At 43.9% G+C, this 18242-nt stretch overlaps 1 protein-coding gene across 3 annotated transcripts in view; it reads left to right on the top strand.

Annotated features, from left to right (window-relative positions):
• The first annotated feature begins 1253 nt into the window (after positions 1-1253).
• LOC142582843 (signal peptide peptidase-like 2B) overlaps positions 1254-18242 on the top strand; it is a 33651-nt gene continuing 16662 nt past the window's right edge. The window contains exons 1-10 of one of the 3 annotated variants that reach the window (XM_075692920.1): positions 1254-1645; positions 1744-1973; positions 2173-2286; positions 2408-2590; positions 2694-2780; positions 4572-4720; positions 6438-6631; positions 8065-8161; positions 10394-10589; positions 16807-16881. In XM_075692920.1, the coding sequence (XP_075549035.1) occupies positions 1884-1973; positions 2173-2286; positions 2408-2590; positions 2694-2780; positions 4572-4720; positions 6438-6631; positions 8065-8161; positions 10394-10589; positions 16807-16881 (1185 nt within the window). In that variant the 5' untranslated portion in view covers positions 1254-1645; positions 1744-1883. Of the gene's footprint in view, positions 1974-2172; positions 2287-2407; positions 2591-2693; positions 2781-4571; positions 4721-6437; positions 6632-8064; positions 8162-10393; positions 10590-16806; positions 16882-18242 lie in introns of all 3 variants that reach the window. The other 2 variants (XM_075692921.1, XM_075692922.1) reach the window with 2 other exon arrangements.

Genomic DNA, 18242 nt, shown 5'->3' with positions numbered 1-18242 from the left:
AACAACCTGACACGGCTCGACTCATGGACGATTTAATTACCGAATTAACGTGTCATGGTGAGTGAAGCTGCTAATTTTTCTTCTTTTTTCTCTTCGTAAGAGAACCGACTCCAATCAAAATTTGCCAACTACGCCTCCACTATTAACCATCTCGCACGCAGCCGTTGCGAATTCTTCTGCTCGTAAATCACAATTATATTGGCAACCTATATTCAGGTAAACGGGTAACCGAACAACCACCTTACCTTTCATGCTGACGTGGGCCCTTCTTGTCGCATAAAACTTCCTGTCTGCTTGGAGAAGGTTGGAAACCAGAACGTTCCGGAACCCAGCACACTTAAACAGAATAAATTCAAGACAATACCCAGACGTGAGCTGAAAGCTCTGCAAGCACGAACTCGCAGACATGGCACACATCTTGTAGAAATGCACAGAGATCAGATCAATATGTGTAGAGGACAACATAGAACCAGACCTTCTCGAGGAGCGATGGCTAAGCGCTCTGACTAGTTCGGAACTACACAACCAAATATGGGCGATCCAGCGGGCCCAGGCAGCGGTGGAAAGGCTACACTCTAAAAAAAAAAGTCTACACCCTTTGGGGGGGGGGGGGGGGGGATATATCTGCCACACAACAATAATCGTCATCTGCCTTGCTTGCGTTTCCTTTCTTAAAAACGTCGCGCCTGCTGCTTTCCTGTCGGCAATGCTATGTAATGCTGATAACGCGCATGCCGTTCGTTACTGGGAAGTACCGGGCTCGCAGCGTTAAAGAAAGGAAATGCGGACAAGACAGACGACGTTTATCGTTGTGTGGCAAGATACGACTCAAAGGGTGTAAACTTTTCTTACAGTGTATGCCCCATCGCGCATAATGCCCGTGTGGCCTGAGCTCGGGCTGTCAAACTCGCAGGTCCTTTTCTCCTTAAATTTTTTTTCGTTCGTCCGTCCTGTCTGTTTGGAGTCTTGCTCAAAAGAACCGCCACGGAGCCACGTGACTGGCGACAGCAGCGGTGTCGGTAGCCTCCGAGATTGCAAGCTCATGTAATGTCGGAAGCTATGCACAAGCCAAATTAACTTTGGTATTAGCCGCATGAAATAAATATGCGGGCTTTCACAGTTTCACACAAATATTTATGCCCTCTTTTTCTCTCGCATTAATCTGGTGCGTATGCAGTGAGCTAGTTTTCAAAGGCTAACGCAAGCTGGCTGCGGACTTCGGAATAAACAGTGCCCGTGCCTCCGCATTGACAGTGCGCACTATGTTTTCTCGAGTTTTCACTATAAATCTACCTGTATTAATGTAGCGTATAGAGTGCTCTTTAACTCGATTTTAATTAAATGGAGATCAAGACAACGCGCCTAGTAACGCCATGTTTCCCAGCTGACTAGACGGAGCGACGATCGCCAGCTGAGCCACCGAGGCTCTGTTTGGCTGAACTATGGGGATCTGACGTTTGTTGCTCACCTCACAATCTCATTTCCCCTTCGCTTATGTGATGATTCGGAGCACACATAGTAAAATTGTTGTTCGAGCAACGGTGCAAGAAGAGCTACAAGCGTATGTGCCAGCGGCGGTCCTACCACAGACCCACAGGACAGGTCCGATGAGATCAGAGTCCACCGATTCGTCTTGAAACCAACGGTGTGCAAATCGTGTGTTTCTTTGTTCAGACTCTGTAGCTATCGTGGAAATCTGATGTGCCGCCCTCATCGGCGCCTTGCCCCTGCGTCTCCTTGCAGAGCTGTATGAGCGAAGCCGGACCTTTCAGAAGGTCCCACCGATAGGAGTTGGCCGCAGTATGTTCTCCCGGAACCACTGTCATCGCCGTCCTCCAGTCTTTGAATACTCCTAGCAGTTGTTCGAGTCGGCTTACACGACCATGACGTTGCTTTGTGTGCGCCGTTTGCGTGGAACTTCATTTGTCTCTGTGATGAGGCTGATCGTATTCCTGGCATTGACCATTTCACAGGTAGCGTGACCACCATACACGCGCAGTCATTCTACATTTCTGTATTTTCTGCCTTATAGGCACGCTGGCGAAGGCATGCGCATTTCTTTGAACTGAATAATTACTCGCGGTCGGACGCAATCGTAAATCTTGCATGTGTATTTTCATCAATAACGCGTGTGGTTATCCTGGTCGTTGAAAGATGTTTTGCCATTCACAGGTCTCAGCCGGGGAGTACTCGGTGATAATGGCAGAAGCAGACAATTCCGTGCATCAGTTTTGTATGGTATATTTCTCAGAATTCAAAGAATTACCTGAGAGTCCAGAACGAATGGTGAGTTTTTCATGCATATGCCATATTGTGGTCCCTTCTTTTTGCACTGAGTTCAGATACCAATGCTTTGAAAGAGCAGTGAAGTACCGCCCTTTGTATTGTCTCACTTTTCGCAATACAGCCGTACATCCAAATGGTCAACTTAACATCTCAGGATGGCTGCAAGAAGCTGCAGTCTATTAACCTGCATGGCAAAGTTGCTCTCATAAAAGACAGCGGGAACTGCACACTGGACAAGGTTGTTCTTCACTACAAAGCTGCGCAGGCATACGGCATTGTCATTTCGACGCAGAAGAGCAGAGTGGTAAGTGGATGCACAAAGGGATGGGCATCTGGCAATCACAAAATTGCAAGCCTTGTTGTACCAAAGTAATGATTAACTGCCTTCTGATTTGCCTGCATTCTAGGACAACATCATCATCAACAGAAATGACACGCGTCACTTGGATCTTGTTGTTGGATTTGTCACAGACGTCACTGGCAACAGCTTGCTGGTGGGTTTCTCTCTTCTTTTATAGGGGTTTGCTTCATTCACTTATTGTGTTTGAAATAGGACAGTTTCTGTCTGCCCAGGCCACTGAGAGCCTGAAAGGTGTATCTGAATGGCAGGAATTCAAACAAGTTGTATCAAGTCACCCTGCAGCATTGTCTCATAGCTGGTGTGCTAAAGAACCGTTCTGTCAAGCAATTATATTTTATTTGGGCTACAGCGCTGTTTATGAAGAGAAAAAAATCGACTATTCACAAAAATGGAGTCTACACTTAAGCTTTGGAAAATATTTCAAATAGAGGAACAAAACAATATTGCATCAAGTTACTTGGTAAACAGACATCTATTTATAAATTTTCATAATGTAAATCGTGGTTCCAAGGAAAAGAAGTAGACCTGATGCATTACCGCATACTAATTCTTTGAGCAACCGCCCATGCCTATATGTTCCAGGCTAATTTACTAATGCATTTCGAGCATATCAGAAATAATTTCTTCCAGTCTGGATAACATTGGGAATGACCTAAAATGTGGGCAACATGTTTTAGGCATGATATTATCCGCTTCAAGTTTTGGTGCATGTCTTTTAGCACTTATGTCTGCTTGACCATTTTATTTGTCTTATGTGAAAAATCAAGGGCTTCTTAGTGTATTTACCTTGTTGCCACATGGAAAAGATGATTACCATATATTTTCATACATGTACATAGTTGTATAATTGTATGTGTAGTCACATACTTTTACACAGTTCTGCCCCTTTTGCACACTGCCAAACATGCTGCATATGTACCGGCCATTCTCGCCCATAAATGTATTGGCTCTCTTCAAGTCACCTGCAACATTTGTGCCACTCATTCCGTTGGCTTGACAATGCAGGTCAGTGGCCTCTGCCTCGGGTTTGTCATAACTTAAATTTTGTAGGTTGCTTATCATTGTCTCAAAGTGTCATGGGCTAGGGCTCGGCACGAGACACACCATAAATAGAAGTTTAGTGGCCAGACCCAAGATAAATGCCCCCATCAGAAGAGTGGCATGGATCACCTAAAATTTGTGGTGAACTTGAGGCAGACATTGCTTTGCTGAGCAGGCTGGGTGCTCACACAGCTTTTCAAATTTTGTCAGCTTTTAAATGTGCAAAAAATAAAGTTGTAAGAAATAGTGCATCACATATGAGTGAACCTTGTGTTCAAAAATAGGCTCTGAAACTTAGCATTTATACATTTATTACAAATCTAACAATTAAAGAGATATTTATGAATTGCTACAGGCTGCATATTCAGGGATAACTAAAAAAGTTATGGATTTTTCTTCAGGTGACTTGGTGCATGATAACTGGGATACCCTGCATAGTTGCAAATGCATCATGATGTCACAGCTCTACCCTTGTTGTCGGTTTGGGTGGGCAAGAAATGCAATTAAGGACTTGCTAACAGTGAAACGATATTTTATTGCTTCTTCCACCTACAATTTTGCATTAATAAGAACATCAACTAGGTCAAAACATATTGACACTGGAAATATGGCATCGATTACCAGGCAGTGTGTTAAGGTTGTGTGTTGATATAGTTGTAAGTTTTCATGCAACTGATGTTCGTCTCGAAGAGTACGGATGGGAAACTGTAAATCAAAGCTACAAAAAAAAAAAGGTTATGATTTCAATGGCAAATTAAAAAGGTGCATAAAATGCATATTGAATAATAGGAACCTGAAATGCATTGCCACCTATGTACAAATTGCGTACCCGTTATTTTTTAATATGGGTGCAGCGAATGAAATGCCTGGCCGCTGTTTGCAGAGTCTGATGAAGCCGAAGGAACCCTTGCTGACTAAGCTGTTCACGAAGAGAAGCTTGGCATTCGACTATAGCTTGATCATCATCTGGCTGGTGGCTGTGTTCACCCTTGGCGTAGGCTCCTACTGGTCAGGTCTGGTCAAACACGAGATGTGAGCACCTTGTTCTACTTTTATCATCCCTCATAGCAGTCATTGCATTCATATTATGTGTAATCATTCCCTGAGGTTCCGCAAGGTAGAGAGTCTGAAGAACTTGAAATTTGTTTTGTATTGGTGCAATATCGAGTTCATTTTTCCCTCTTCTTTTATTTGACACAAAACGTATTAGGGGTCATCTAAAGCAGCGTTTGTTACTAAGTGAAAGCAGGGAGTGGGGGACATCTCCAGACTGCCGGCACCATAATCCTCTTGTAAAAGGCTGCATACTCTGTTCCATAGATAGCAGGCAATGCACAAGAACGAGAGACTTCTCTCACACCTTAAATTCGCAATGAAAAATCAGCGCATCACATATGAAAGAAAGATATTAATATGTGTCATGTAATTCAATGTAACATTGCCTGGTACGTTTACGTCTCAAAATATGACATGTTATTACATTGCAAGCTTTACAGATCCGAGCCATTTACCACAGATTAGTGAAGTGTGACATTTCTCCAGCAAGTGGCCACAGACCACCGCTTGCACTTGCAGCCAGGACATAATGGTTCGCACGCTGGAAGCACAATCGTGCACAAATAATACATCATTTGATATAACCACAACTTTTTATTGTAGTACTATATGGCATGGTTATTCCATAGAAAGCACTGCACTTTTGAAACAAGCACACTGCGAAACAATTAAAGTAAGACTTCTATGACTGCACTATTCGTCTAGTTTCCACAGTGTTGCCTGCTATGTATGTTACAGAGTATTGTCGCCTGTTACATAGATATATAGCCTGTGGAAGCTATCAGGACTTGGCGTTCTTTGGTGGTCTCCCTCTCAAGGACCGGCCAAGGCCAATGCTCTTTAGCTTCAGCTGCCTGATCAGAACTGGCACACTTTGCATGGTATTACTGATTGCCCTGACTCGTCTTTTTGACATGGGCGATTAATATCGAAGAGCAGCAGTGAGACCTTCAACGGCAATTTTCTACATAAGAAAGTGATATATTGGCACACAGAACATGATGACAGTCTTGCAGACGAAACATTTATCAATCTAACTCGACTTAATATTTTCCATTAGTGGTCTGTTTAAGTATGCACACTATTCTAAGGCAGTACAGAGTGGCTGACAGATTACTTAGACTTGGCAGGGATTGCCCGAAGTACTGAATAATCTGAAGCCTCCGGAATAATTGGTACGGGTTATATGCGAATTTTGCCTTGAGGTGCAACTTCACAGCAGCTCAAATTTAGCCAACAGGGGGTGACTTCAAGGCTAACAATATTCGAATAAATATCCGAGTATTGAATAAATATGGTGGTAGCACACAATGGGGGGGGGGGGGGGGGGCAAGTTCTCCGGTCTTCTCTGGAACAGCTGGCTCTCATTGCTGATTGGCTGACAGGAGTCCAAGCCTTCACTGCACTGAGTGAAGTTTGCGAGCCGGTGTATAGATTTAGATGCATGTTAAAGAACCCTAGGCGGTTCAAATTAATCCAGAGGCCTCTAGTGCGGTGACATTCATCTTTATAGACTGTGCGTTGCTTCGGAATGCTAAGCCCTATAATTTGGTTTGGTTTGGCTTCATTTGGAGGTTGTTAAATGTGGGGTGTTTTATAGCATAGCCCGTGCATTGATGTATAGCTGCGTCAAGAGCCAGAAAAAAAACTTGTAACAGCTACAATCTTAAATAAAAGAACACTGCCTTTTCAGCTACCAGCACGAAATTGGGAAGTGCTCACATGCCAGCCACGCTGGGGCGGAAGGGGAGGAGAGTTCATTACCGAAGTCCGAGAATGTCCTCGAGGAAGAGAGCTCACTGGATGTCTCACCCGTGCTGGTCACTCTGTTTGTCATTTGCATGGGTGTCATGCTCCTTCTGCTTTACTTCTTCTTCCAGTACCTAGGTGAGCATGCCCCTTCTTGGCAGTATATTGTTATACTGTGCTTGTGCGTTGAATGTGACAATGGTGCCTTGAGCTCAAAGAAGACGAGATAATAGATAAACACTGTATGAATTGATGGTCGGCTTGGCTGCTTTATACAATTGTATATATTGTACAAATATACTCCTACTTTTCTTTTATGTATGTGTAATCCCCGTATCAATATGTTGGCTTCATTGACTTGCCCATTATAATGAGCAAAAGACACTAGGTGTTTTAGTGGTGACTCTAAAAACACGCTAAGGGAGCAATATTAAGTCATTTTGCTATTGCAGAAGCAGAATCTACCAATATGTAAATTATGTTCTTGCAATAGCAAAATAGCTGCTCTTACCATATGAGGATGTTTGGTGTATTAAGAAAGGCAGAAAAATTAAAGAATGGTTGCGATGCCATCCTGAAGTTCTCCACCAGTTCATCATGACATCATGGACGTTCACAGTTTCTTCTCAGGTCCTCATTGCTGCAGTCAAATTACACTACTACAAAAGTCAAGCATTTTTACAAAAATGTTGCACCCGACACGAAAATACCTTTGCTATATCCAATATTTGTTATAAGCATAGTGTTAAGGTGTCTGTGGATATGGGCGTACAATATTTCCGATTTACTTTGCTATACCCAATAATTTGTTATATCGAGATTCAACTATTGAACTAAGGTTAGGCGTCAACAAAGCCCTCTAGCCTACAACGACTTCATTGAATTTGGTGAATTTGATAGTGTTCACAAGGTCATTGAACTTAGTGGTATTGGCCTGAGTGCTTGCTTTTGGGACTCATTGGCTATGTCACTTCATGTCATCGCTTGCACCACTACAGATGAATGCAAAATGCTCCCACAGCCTCGACTATTGCAAAACTTCAAATAGACTGAATGACAACAGTAAGCAAAAGACTGTCTATGACTTTTTGTGCTGTTGGGTTATAAAAAAGTGCTGAACTTGCATTTTGCATGAAAGTATCGGAATACCAGTACTTTGAAACTACACTGATTCCAGAGATTAAACTGTTTCATTCTTTGCGAGAGCCACTTTTTCTTTTTTAGATCTGTCAACATGGGGCTGTTTCAAGGTTTTATACAAATCGAAGCAGTCATACTATTTGCTTCGAAATTATTTCACAGTTATTACTCTTTTGTCAATGTGTAGCTGTTTCATGGGTTTGTGCAAATCGCACTGTTCGCTTCGAAATAAAGTCATCGTTATTACTACTTTCACACAAGCTTATAATAAGGACATTTATGTCCTTGCTGGTTTGTAACTGTTGCTTGAAATGTTGCTGGGCCTCTGTCGCTGAGTTACTGTGAAATCCTGAGCAATTAGCTAAGAAACATTTTGTACTTTTTGTTTCACCTTGCTTAATGTGGACATTTCTTTTTTCCCTCTCCACCAGTGTTTTTCATCATCGGCATGTTTGCCTTGGCATCTGTGGTGTCTGTCATCGGTGTGCTTGAACCTCTAATCTACAAAATCCCAATAGGGACAACACGGTGGGTACACAAGCTTGCCTTGGTGAAGTCTTTTTAGCTACAACATTGTTGTAATTATTGGTGCCGCTGTTGGGCTACATGTCCCACCATGCTACTGCCAGCACTGCACAGCTAAGGTCGCATGTGGCGTTTGCATTTTGTAGCATTGCAATGACACATGATGCACTTGAGTCTGCACAAAGGGTGAATGCAAAGCACCCTCATAAGCTCAACTATCATGAAATTTTAAGTAGAGATGTATAATACTATAACTGAAGCAGTGATACTGACCAAACCAAAAGTCTGTACGTGAGCGTTCCATAGTACTGGTTGTAAAAAGAGCAGTATGAACGTTTCTTGTTCAAGCTTTCTTTTTTATTTTTCCTGTGCCACATTTTTGGGCTGCTCGATAATCCAGATCATAGTTCCTTCTATGTTTACAAAATGCGTCGGTTATGGTTACGACTGCTGTAGCACCTGCTCTGCTGTTTCCTGATGTGTGCCACATGTTGTAGGTGCAAGTCCTCTATTTTTTTTAAATGCCACAGTTAAGACTTTAGGAACTCCTATACCATATTTACCCCTGAATAGCACCCCTGAATCTAACGCACAACTAATTTTTGCGGGTTTAAAGTACTAAAATAAAAGTGCACCTAGATCACAGAGCAAGAAACCTTCAGGAGTGGAAACTCCGCTCTTTGCGGCAACCAGAAAGGGTCACAAGCCCGCAGAGCCACTATCATGCTGGCGGCCAAAAAAGAAATTGCCACCATTTCGGTTGCCAAGGTCGCGCGTGTTGCTCGCGTTCGGCCGTGTGCCTGGCAAAAGTTCTACTGAGGGCACTCGGGCATGCTTCTTTAACATTAGTAGCCTGGACAGTGATTGGTGCTATGCTTCAACCATTTGAGCAGAGTAAAAGAATAAGCATTCCTTTCGATGATCGCTGTAATGAGGTGATCTGTAACTTCCTGTTGTATGCGGCCCTATTGTTTGACGCCCACGCAATGAGTGATTGGATAGGTGTAAGCGCTGCTGGCATTCGTCGAAGGCAAACATGCCTTCAATTTCTCCGAATACGTGACCAAGCTGATTTTCCTCAAGCTCATGGGCCTTACACGCTGTGCGAACATTGCTTTCGTTCACTGTCGTTCTTTATCTTTTAATGGTAGCATGACTTATATTTGATGATGCTTCCCGGGGACTGCGCTTCTTTTTTTGGAGATGTCAAAGATGCTAGAGATGGAAGAAAGATGCAGGGAACATCCTCTGGATGCAGTCCAGGTTTTTTTCTGGTGGTCCAGGATTACCTCGCCTCTTAGCTCACCACAGTATTTATCCCGTATAAACATGTTGCTCGTGGAGTGCTTCTCGCAGACGTAATCTCTCAATGTGAGCTGCGGGGCATTCCCAGAAATTGCCACAGCCCATGCTTGCAGACGTTCAAGATAATTCAGAGCCTTGAACATGCTCACCTTTTTCCTGCAAGACTTGAACCTGCTTTTGTAGTATTCAACGAAACACCTGTGTCCCATCTTAGGCTAGCAAATTTCGAACAAGGGCATTTGTGTGCAGCAGCACTGTTAGTATTATGGCCCTCTAAAAGACACTGACAAGAACTGTTGCTGTTTGACTTAAGGGTGCACAAATACAATGTTGAGGCGTGCCCGCTGAAGGAAACGTCAGTGTCATCTGCTTGTCATCTGCTTTGAGCAGAAGACATGGGTGCCGGCGAAGAGAGCGCGCCCGAGCTGCCTGCCTGGGCGCCAGCATTTTTTTTTATTTATTTATTTATTTATTTTTTTTTGCTGAGTTTTGCATGACACGGGCTGCAGGGCGCCACCACTGCATGCACCTCCGTCGGTACATATTTTTGTGACAATATTTGGTCGCCTGCACTGACGGGAGTTTCAGCTTTTAAATATTCTTCCTCTGTGACCTGGATGTAGCATGCCGCTGATTTCTGAAATTTAAAAAATGGTAGGCGACCCAAATTTTTGACTTGGGTGTCTCTTAGTGGCATGAGGGCTTACTGTTGCTTTAAAAATATAATGCCTCTCTGTGAAAAAAGGTGTTGCAGCAGGACTAACGAGAGACAAACAAACACAGGTGCTGAGAAGCAACATTCTGAGGAAAACAGTTTCGCCACCAGACCAACAAAAGACATTTGTCCTCTTGAGCACCGTTTTTCTCGAAATGTTGCTCGACCAACAAACCCAACTTCACACTCTTGTATTGTGCCTCTGGCTTGCACAGGATCCCACGCAATGTGTGCCCGTGCTTCCACGGCCCCCTGGAGGTGCGTCAGCTGGCGCTGATTGTGTTTGCCATCTCGGTGTCGGTGACCTGGGTTGTACTGCGCCACCACCCACAGTCATGGATACTGCAGGACCTGCTGGGTGTTGCCTTCAGCATCAACATGCTCAAGACTCTGCGCCTGCCCAACCTCATGGTGCGCTGTCATCACATGGGGACATGGCAATTAAAATTATTTTCGTTATTTATGGAACTAATTTGATCAAATTTGATGTGTCGGTGTAACTTATTATGCTGATATTAGATGTGAAATCAGTTCCAAGCCATCTGTTATAGCTTTTGATTTACAATATTCGGCTTTCTCAAATTGTCATCCCCCAACTAATTAAAGTAAAATCAGAAATTTCTCTTGATTTTCCTGTCGTAATGTTCACTAAGTCCTATTATGTGTTATATAAAGCTATTGGTTCATATTTTATGGCAGAGTAAGCTTAAGAAATTTTTTAAAAATGTTATTATGTATATTGCTTTACAAATGACATTTACAAAAAATCAGTTATACAAATATTTATGGCTTACCAACATAATTAGACAGCTTTGTAGCACTCCTCAATGCTTCAGCCCCTATATGTAAGAGCAGGATGATTCTAACGTTATTATTTTCTAAATGGCGAAGGGATGATAAGTGACAGCAACTGCCTAGAAACTAGAAGCTGAGAAAATGTTGCCCAAAGTTTTGTTTGTCAGAATCATTGCAAGAATGCCTTAGAGCACCAACCTAAAGCCTGTCAGGACAGCAGTCTTTTACCAGTGAGGTTATGTTTTCTTTACATTTCAATGCAATCCTCGGCATTCTTTTAGCAATATCATGCAGCTTGTCAGCCATTTTTCAACTCCTTGCAATCTTATCAGCAGCCAGCAATCACATGCAAGCATGGCCCTCTGACAGGAACTTATTTACGCTTGTGCCCATCAGATTGCACAAGGATACAAAACCGCTTCGTCGCTGCAAAGAAAACAGATCTTCTTGTGCAAATTATCTCCGGATCATCATCGGGCAGCAGCTAGGATGGAGCAACTAAAGAAACATGTGATGCCAGGCAGAGCTTGAAATTTCAGTCTCAGAAACACTCGAAATGCATGCAAAACAAGCGTTCCACTGATTCAAATCTGGGTCAGCCAATAGGAGCGCTCCGTGCACACCACATGACTGCATGAACAAATTGCGATGTAACGAATGACAGAACGAAACGAGCCGGCATGTAGTGAAATGCTGTGCGGACTTCTATCATAGCTTTATAATGTCATGCATGTTGTTGGTCAAACATGTGTTTTTGAATGCTTAAACAATGATTTTAACCGTACACTAAAGACGATTTTCTTTTGTTTCTTAACAAAAGTGCCTCCGTGGCAAGCTTGACCAGTGGATACACAGTGTGTGCCGCATGAGGTGCACTGTTGTTGACATCGCAGCACTTTAGTGCGCGCACTGCTGATATTACATGATCAGAACTTGCCCTAATATGCAAAAATCTGCATCTCATTTATTCACATTTCTCTAACTGTGTTTCCGCCTCTGGGCTCTCACCGTAACAACCAATTCCTCGCTTGACCTTCTTTTGCCTTCACGCGCACCATTTACATTTCTGGTGCTTGCCTTGCCATTTCTGCCTCATTTTTAACTGCTTGGGTATCACCCCAATATGCTTGCCTGGTGAAATTTAAGAAAAAAATTGCACTGTGATGTATGCAATACACCACCACATTACTTTCCCTTCTAGGGCAGGGGTCCTCCAACTGGATTCTGTGGAATTTTGGGGTTCCGCATGTGGCCAGAATGAATCTAACCTCATTTGCCTTCTCCCATCTGTTTTCACAATTTCTCTATCTACATTAGACTTGCATGGTGGCAGCATGCAAGGCTCATTCCTGTCAGACTTGTGGGTCCACGGCGTCCGCGCTGAGCATGTTCCATTCGTGTTCAAGGAGGCAGTCTGTAGCTAGTGAGCAGGAATGGACTTGGAAGTTCTGCAAGCTGATGGCCACTTCGGTATCTACCGATTTCTGCCTGATCAACTCTCGTCGTCAGCGGATGACCGTCGGATTTTTAAATGGCATGTTGTAACATACATGCGAGGCACATTGATGTGCAATTCAAGGTACAGGCATGTCATTGTCAAAAAAGTGTCACTTGTCTGTGTAGTATTGCAAGTTGAACAGCAATGGCCTTCGAGATTGAAGATAACACTCTGAACCTTAAATGTTGGAGACCACTTGCTTGCAAAACTAGTATGTTTTTGCATACCTGCGAACTCTTCCGAATGTTCCACAAAATGTACGAATTTCAAGCAGGCTTACGATTTTACGAATCTTGTTTTAAATTTTACGGAAAACATTTTATTTGTGAAAAAACAACAACATGAAAATGTAGTAAAATTACACCCTGGTACCTTGAGCCACCACGAGAGGGCAATATGCATGCGTAGTATTATCATCAGCAGCTGCAAGGTTGTAGTGACTTCTGTCGTCCAGGGGAGTCACGAATCCATATCCAAAGTTCGATAGTGCTGATCGCGCCTCTAGCAGTTCCACAAACCTGTTGCCATGCTGTTGCCTTTGCTCGTACAGGCGCACGGGTTTGAACTTCAGTCAGCTTCAGTCACTGCAGTGTAGGCCTCGACTTTTGTGTGACTAGCTGCTGCATCAGACACAGTGCGACTCTGGCCTGTAGCGGCTTCGCAGTGCATTGGCGGGCTTGAAGCCCCGACAGTACTTCCAAGTGTTTTGAAATCGTACACAGCAGAACTTCCGTGCTTCGTGCCATCAAAGAAAGGGGAGAAGTTCGGATTCTGCACCACGGGTGCCTGTGATGTGAGCATCTTGCATGGCGGCAAGTCTGACATCAAGGTTCACATCGCTTTGAAAAAGCATCAGGGATACGTGCGAGCCGGCGACAGCCAGCCAAGCCTCGCAAGTTTTGTACGCAGTGACAATGACCTCAATGTGATTCATGCATAATGCCTCTTCACGGCATTTTTAGTTGAGCACAACATCCCGATGATTGTCAGCGATCATGTCGGACCGCTTTTCCAGAAGATGTTCCCCAAGTGCAAAGAAGCGAAACGCTATGCCTGTGGATGAACAAAGACGACCGTCAATTGTTTGAGAAATAGCCGCCAACGCGGAGACTCCTTTGCTGGATGCCCTAAAACAGCAAATATTTTCGATTGCTGTGGATGGCAGTAACAATAGGGATACGCAGCATACCCTATTGTTGCAACGTATTTTATTAAAGAAACGGGTAGAGTCGAAAGCCGCCTTCTTTGCCTCGGGACAATTCAAAGGAAAGCAACGGGTCATAAGATTGCAAATCTGGTTCTGGACGAGATGAAGTCTTGAAATTTGCCTGTTGGAAACCTGTTGGCTATGTGTTCGGACAATGCCAATGTCATGATCGGCAAGAAAAACAGTGTTTCTACTGTATTGAGAGGGGCTCAACCAGCTTTGATAGGGGTTGGTTGCCCATGCCATCTGATCAACTTGGCTGCCCAAAAAGGAGCTTCATGGCTTCCTGTAAAGATTGGTGATGCTTTGGTTGACATCTTTTTTTTTGCCTAGAGAAAAAGCTCGAAATGGAAAGATCGACTTAAAGAGTTCCAAAATATGCATGACGCTGAGATCACAAAGATGTTGAAGCGTTCGCCGACACATTGGCTGTCGTTGAGAAAGTGTCTGGAGAGGTTGCGCAACCAGTGGAATCCACTACTCAGCTTTTTTTTAATCTGAAACAAAGCAGTGCAACAAGCAGAGCCTGTTTTTGGAGTCATACCAAATTCCAAAGACTTCCTCACAAACCCCCAAGAACCCTGCACTGACCCGAAAGTCTGCTATACATCTTCACAAGACTGCTGCAGGCCTTGGGGAAAAAAAGCACCAACGGCGATGAACTCTCGCTAAAGAGGAAAGGAACTCATTCTGGACCTCAAGCAATAAAGCTGGAACTTCATACCAAGGATTCTGGGGAAGCCAGCCATGTGACCTGTGAGGAGCGCCTGTTTTATTTTTGGTCATCGGAGCTGAACAGGGCATGCCGTCTTTTTCTCCAAAATGTTATACCGCTTTTTGAAAAAACAAACTGCTGCCTTCGCCTTCAGGCACAGGCTCCTCAAAGTGATGTACTGAGGGGCCTCTTGAACCGCCTTTTCAAGGATCTCCAGACTAGATTTGTGCACCCAGGTGTCGTCAAGGCATGTCATTCATTGCTGGAAGTTGACTACGGAGCTGCAGAGAACCAGAAAGGTGACGAAGACAGTCATTGGCAGCACAACCTACTCTGTAATTGAGACACTGAGCTGCATTGAGAGAGCATTTCTTCTCTGCTCTACGTCTGTACCTAAGGGCAGCATGCGATTGCATTCGCCACAAATTCCCGCTAGAAGACATCAATCTCAAGATGGCTGAAGTTGCTCAAGTACAAGCTCTGGAAACTGCCTCATTCAACAGCGTACATCATTTTATTATGGCGTTCCCTGCTATCCTACCCCAGCAGAGTGGCAAATCAATAGAAGAAGCAATCGATGCACTTCAAGTCGAGTTTGCCAACTTGCAAGTATATCAGGTTCCAGATTACATATTGAATGAGCCAAGGTGCGACATGCAGTGGTCGCAATTAGGAAGCGTTTGAAGTGTCGACAGATCGCTCAGGTTCCACAGAATTTCAATGGTTATGCTTGGTATTCTCTCCATTCCCCACAGCAATGCTGAATGTGAGAGAATATTCAGCACTGTGAACGAAACTCGAATGCACGTTTGCTCATCTGTGTGTGAGAAAACACTCAAAAGTGTGCTGATGGTGAAGGGGCACCAGAGTGGTACTTGCTTTGAGCAAACCTACACGGAGAAGTTTCTGAAGCAGGCAGTCTGTAACAGCAAAATCATTGCAAAAATAAACTGTGCCCCAGTCAAGTTGTTGCTCTTTACTCTCTAAGACACGGATTTCAGTTGCGGTTGTAAAAATGTGAGTAGGCCTGTCGCAAAAGGCAAATCCCTTAAATAAAGAAGTGCTGCTGCTGCCCCGCCCCCCCCCGCGCGATAGTTTCTTGAATTTCCATATTTTCAGGTTGGCAGGTATGGGTTTTATCACTGATGCTTGAATTACTGGTGATGTTTTACATAAACATTTCTTGGCTAAACATGTTAGCCAACAAAATGGTTATGAGGGTATGTATACCCTTATCTCACAAGTTTTTTACAGTATTGTAGAAGCTTCAGTGCTCCTTAGCCAATGGGAAAGCAAAGTGCCCTCAAGATGGGTTCATCTGTTCCACGTCATGTGCACAGCTGCTTCTGAATTTGGGGTACATGACGTACATGCGGAAGCGTCCTAGCTAGTTATGTATTGCTGTAATGGATCATGTATCAAGCAAATACAGAACTTTCTGTCCCCGCCATTAATCGGACAGTTGCTCCTGGAACTATATTGAGCTGAGCAAGGATATTGCCTTTGTACGCATCATACTTTTTGCCAGTGCTGCAAACGACTTGCGAGATAGAGTACAGAATAGCCTACTTTCACTTTAGAACACACAAACCTCAATTTGACAAAAAGTCCACTTAAATTGCCACTTAGAAGTCCACAGGTCCACTCATTTCAACATAATATACTGTGTACAGTATTTGGGTTGATTCATTACAACATTCATTGGAAGTTTATGGATGAGCATATCGGTGCTAAGTAGGAGAGAGAAGGGGGTTCTGCAGCACTCTGGGAAAGCTGATGGTTTTTCAAGGTCACAAAGTCAATATTTATTTGGTACATGCACAGTTTTAGAAAATTTGAAAACCCTTGCTCTAGGTAAATGTAAGAAGATTTCTGTGTTGCTATAGCCGTGAAGTGGCTCTCGAGCTTTCTGACCTCGGGAGACCGTGCTGTCTTTCTAAAGTGCAGACAAGTACCCATGTGTATGAATGGTTGGATAGACAACGGTGTTCATGTTGTCCACTTCTCTTATGTCCATGTGTGCACGGCTTACCCCTCCTTTGCATTATGAATAGACAATATGAGCATCCTCTTTGAGACAGGGAGGTGGCATGTGCCACCAACAATAGTACGTTTGTATATCCTGTGTCCCATCTCTGTCATTGCACACTAGAAAATCTCTCTCCTTAGTTAGAAACCACAAATAGCCTCTAGGTTTCCACTTAAATTGAGGATACCAATCGAACGAAGTTTCAACTGCTGGCTTTGTATGTACAAGCCGTGTTGCAATTTTGGGAACCATTTAAGCATGGAATCAGCAGACTAAATACAATTCAGGTGTGTGTGTGTGATAGAATAATGCATATGAATGACTAATTATGGCATAATTTTGAGGTGCTCCAATTGGTGAAGTTGTCTGTTTTCGTTTTTGCAGATTTGCAGCGTGCTCCTGGTGTTGCTTTTCTTCTACGACATCTTCTTCGTTTTCGTCACTCCATTCTTGACTATGGTACGTAACTGTAATTTACTGTATAGCTGTTGTTAGAAATTAGTCGACCAAATATCATGTTTACTATGCCGACCGAGCATCACATTATTCCTGCATTTTATTACATTTTATTTGCTTTAGACAGCCAACCTGCAGTCTGCCTGCAAGTTATAACAAAATCGCACCCGACACGAGAACACATTTATCAGCATATATTCTTTACACACCGATATAGAACATAAGATCAGAATATGAAGCTGTATCTATGTGTCCGCACATGTGCAGAAGCTTTTTGGCTGTCGTTACACACTGGCACATACCACAAGCCACATGCTCCGATGCTCACGTTTCGTAGCTGTGCAGATGAGACAGCTGTACAGCTACCAAAAAAAAATCTGTGTCAACTCTGCACTTTGTTACCTAACATGGTTTTGTAGTGCAAACAAACGCACACACAGAAAGCCTAGACACAACAAGCACTTGCTGAAGCTTGCTTATTTGAAACAAAGAATACTGTATTTACACGATTGTAAGTCGACCCCCCCCCCCATATCGTGTGTGACAGGACCAAAAAAGAAAAGAAGAGCATACTTGTGGGCGCATTCCATAACGAAAATTTATTAGTAGCTGGCATGGTCACTGGACTACTACTCTCACTAGTGCTGCCATCGCCATTGCTGCTACGGTCCCGAAGCATGTCGCCGTCCAGCGAAATTCCACATTTGCATACATACATAAGCCCACGGCGAAAGCACCCAACCCCACAGAGCCGTCGGGGAGGCTCTTTTGACATGTCTGGTTGGCATAAGTTCGCGGTCTTCTGCCGTCAGCCACTCATACTCACGGCAGAGCAGGTCCTTGAAAGGCGAAGATCCAGGATTGTCTCATGACCATGTCGCACGTCACTGGCAGGGGCCGATCACGCATTTTGGCAACGTACGCCACAAGCTTGGCCTTCAGCTCCGGAAAGCGTCCTGACTTCGGCCCGCGGAAACCTCTTCACTAGCCGTCACAGGTGAAAATTTTGCTTCGCTGCCGTCGCCACTCTCGCACCACGCATTAAAAAACATCAAACTTGTGGCCCGCTGCACAGTTATTTGTTTCTTCAGCGTAAAGGATGGCAGCCCTCTTCAATGCCGTTGTGAACGAGCGCCGAATGTTTAGTGGACTCGGAGCACTCATGATGACTGAGGAAGCAGGGAAGTAGCACGTGGCTGGCAGTCAAATCGATCGCGGGAAACTAAAGAGCTACAGGGAAACGGAAACATGCGAGCTGTGAGTGGTGTCTGCTCTTCCATTAACTATCGATACTCCCCGCAAGCATCGCTGTTCTGAGGGTGCCGCCACAAATGGAACAGCACACTTCCATGAACTATCGACAC

This window comes from Dermacentor variabilis, chromosome 5 (genome assembly GCF_050947875.1).
Source record: "Dermacentor variabilis isolate Ectoservices chromosome 5, ASM5094787v1, whole genome shotgun sequence".
In the NCBI taxonomy this organism is placed as follows: domain Eukaryota; kingdom Metazoa; phylum Arthropoda; class Arachnida; order Ixodida; family Ixodidae; genus Dermacentor; species Dermacentor variabilis.
This window is presented reverse-complemented; position numbering and strand designations above follow the sequence as displayed.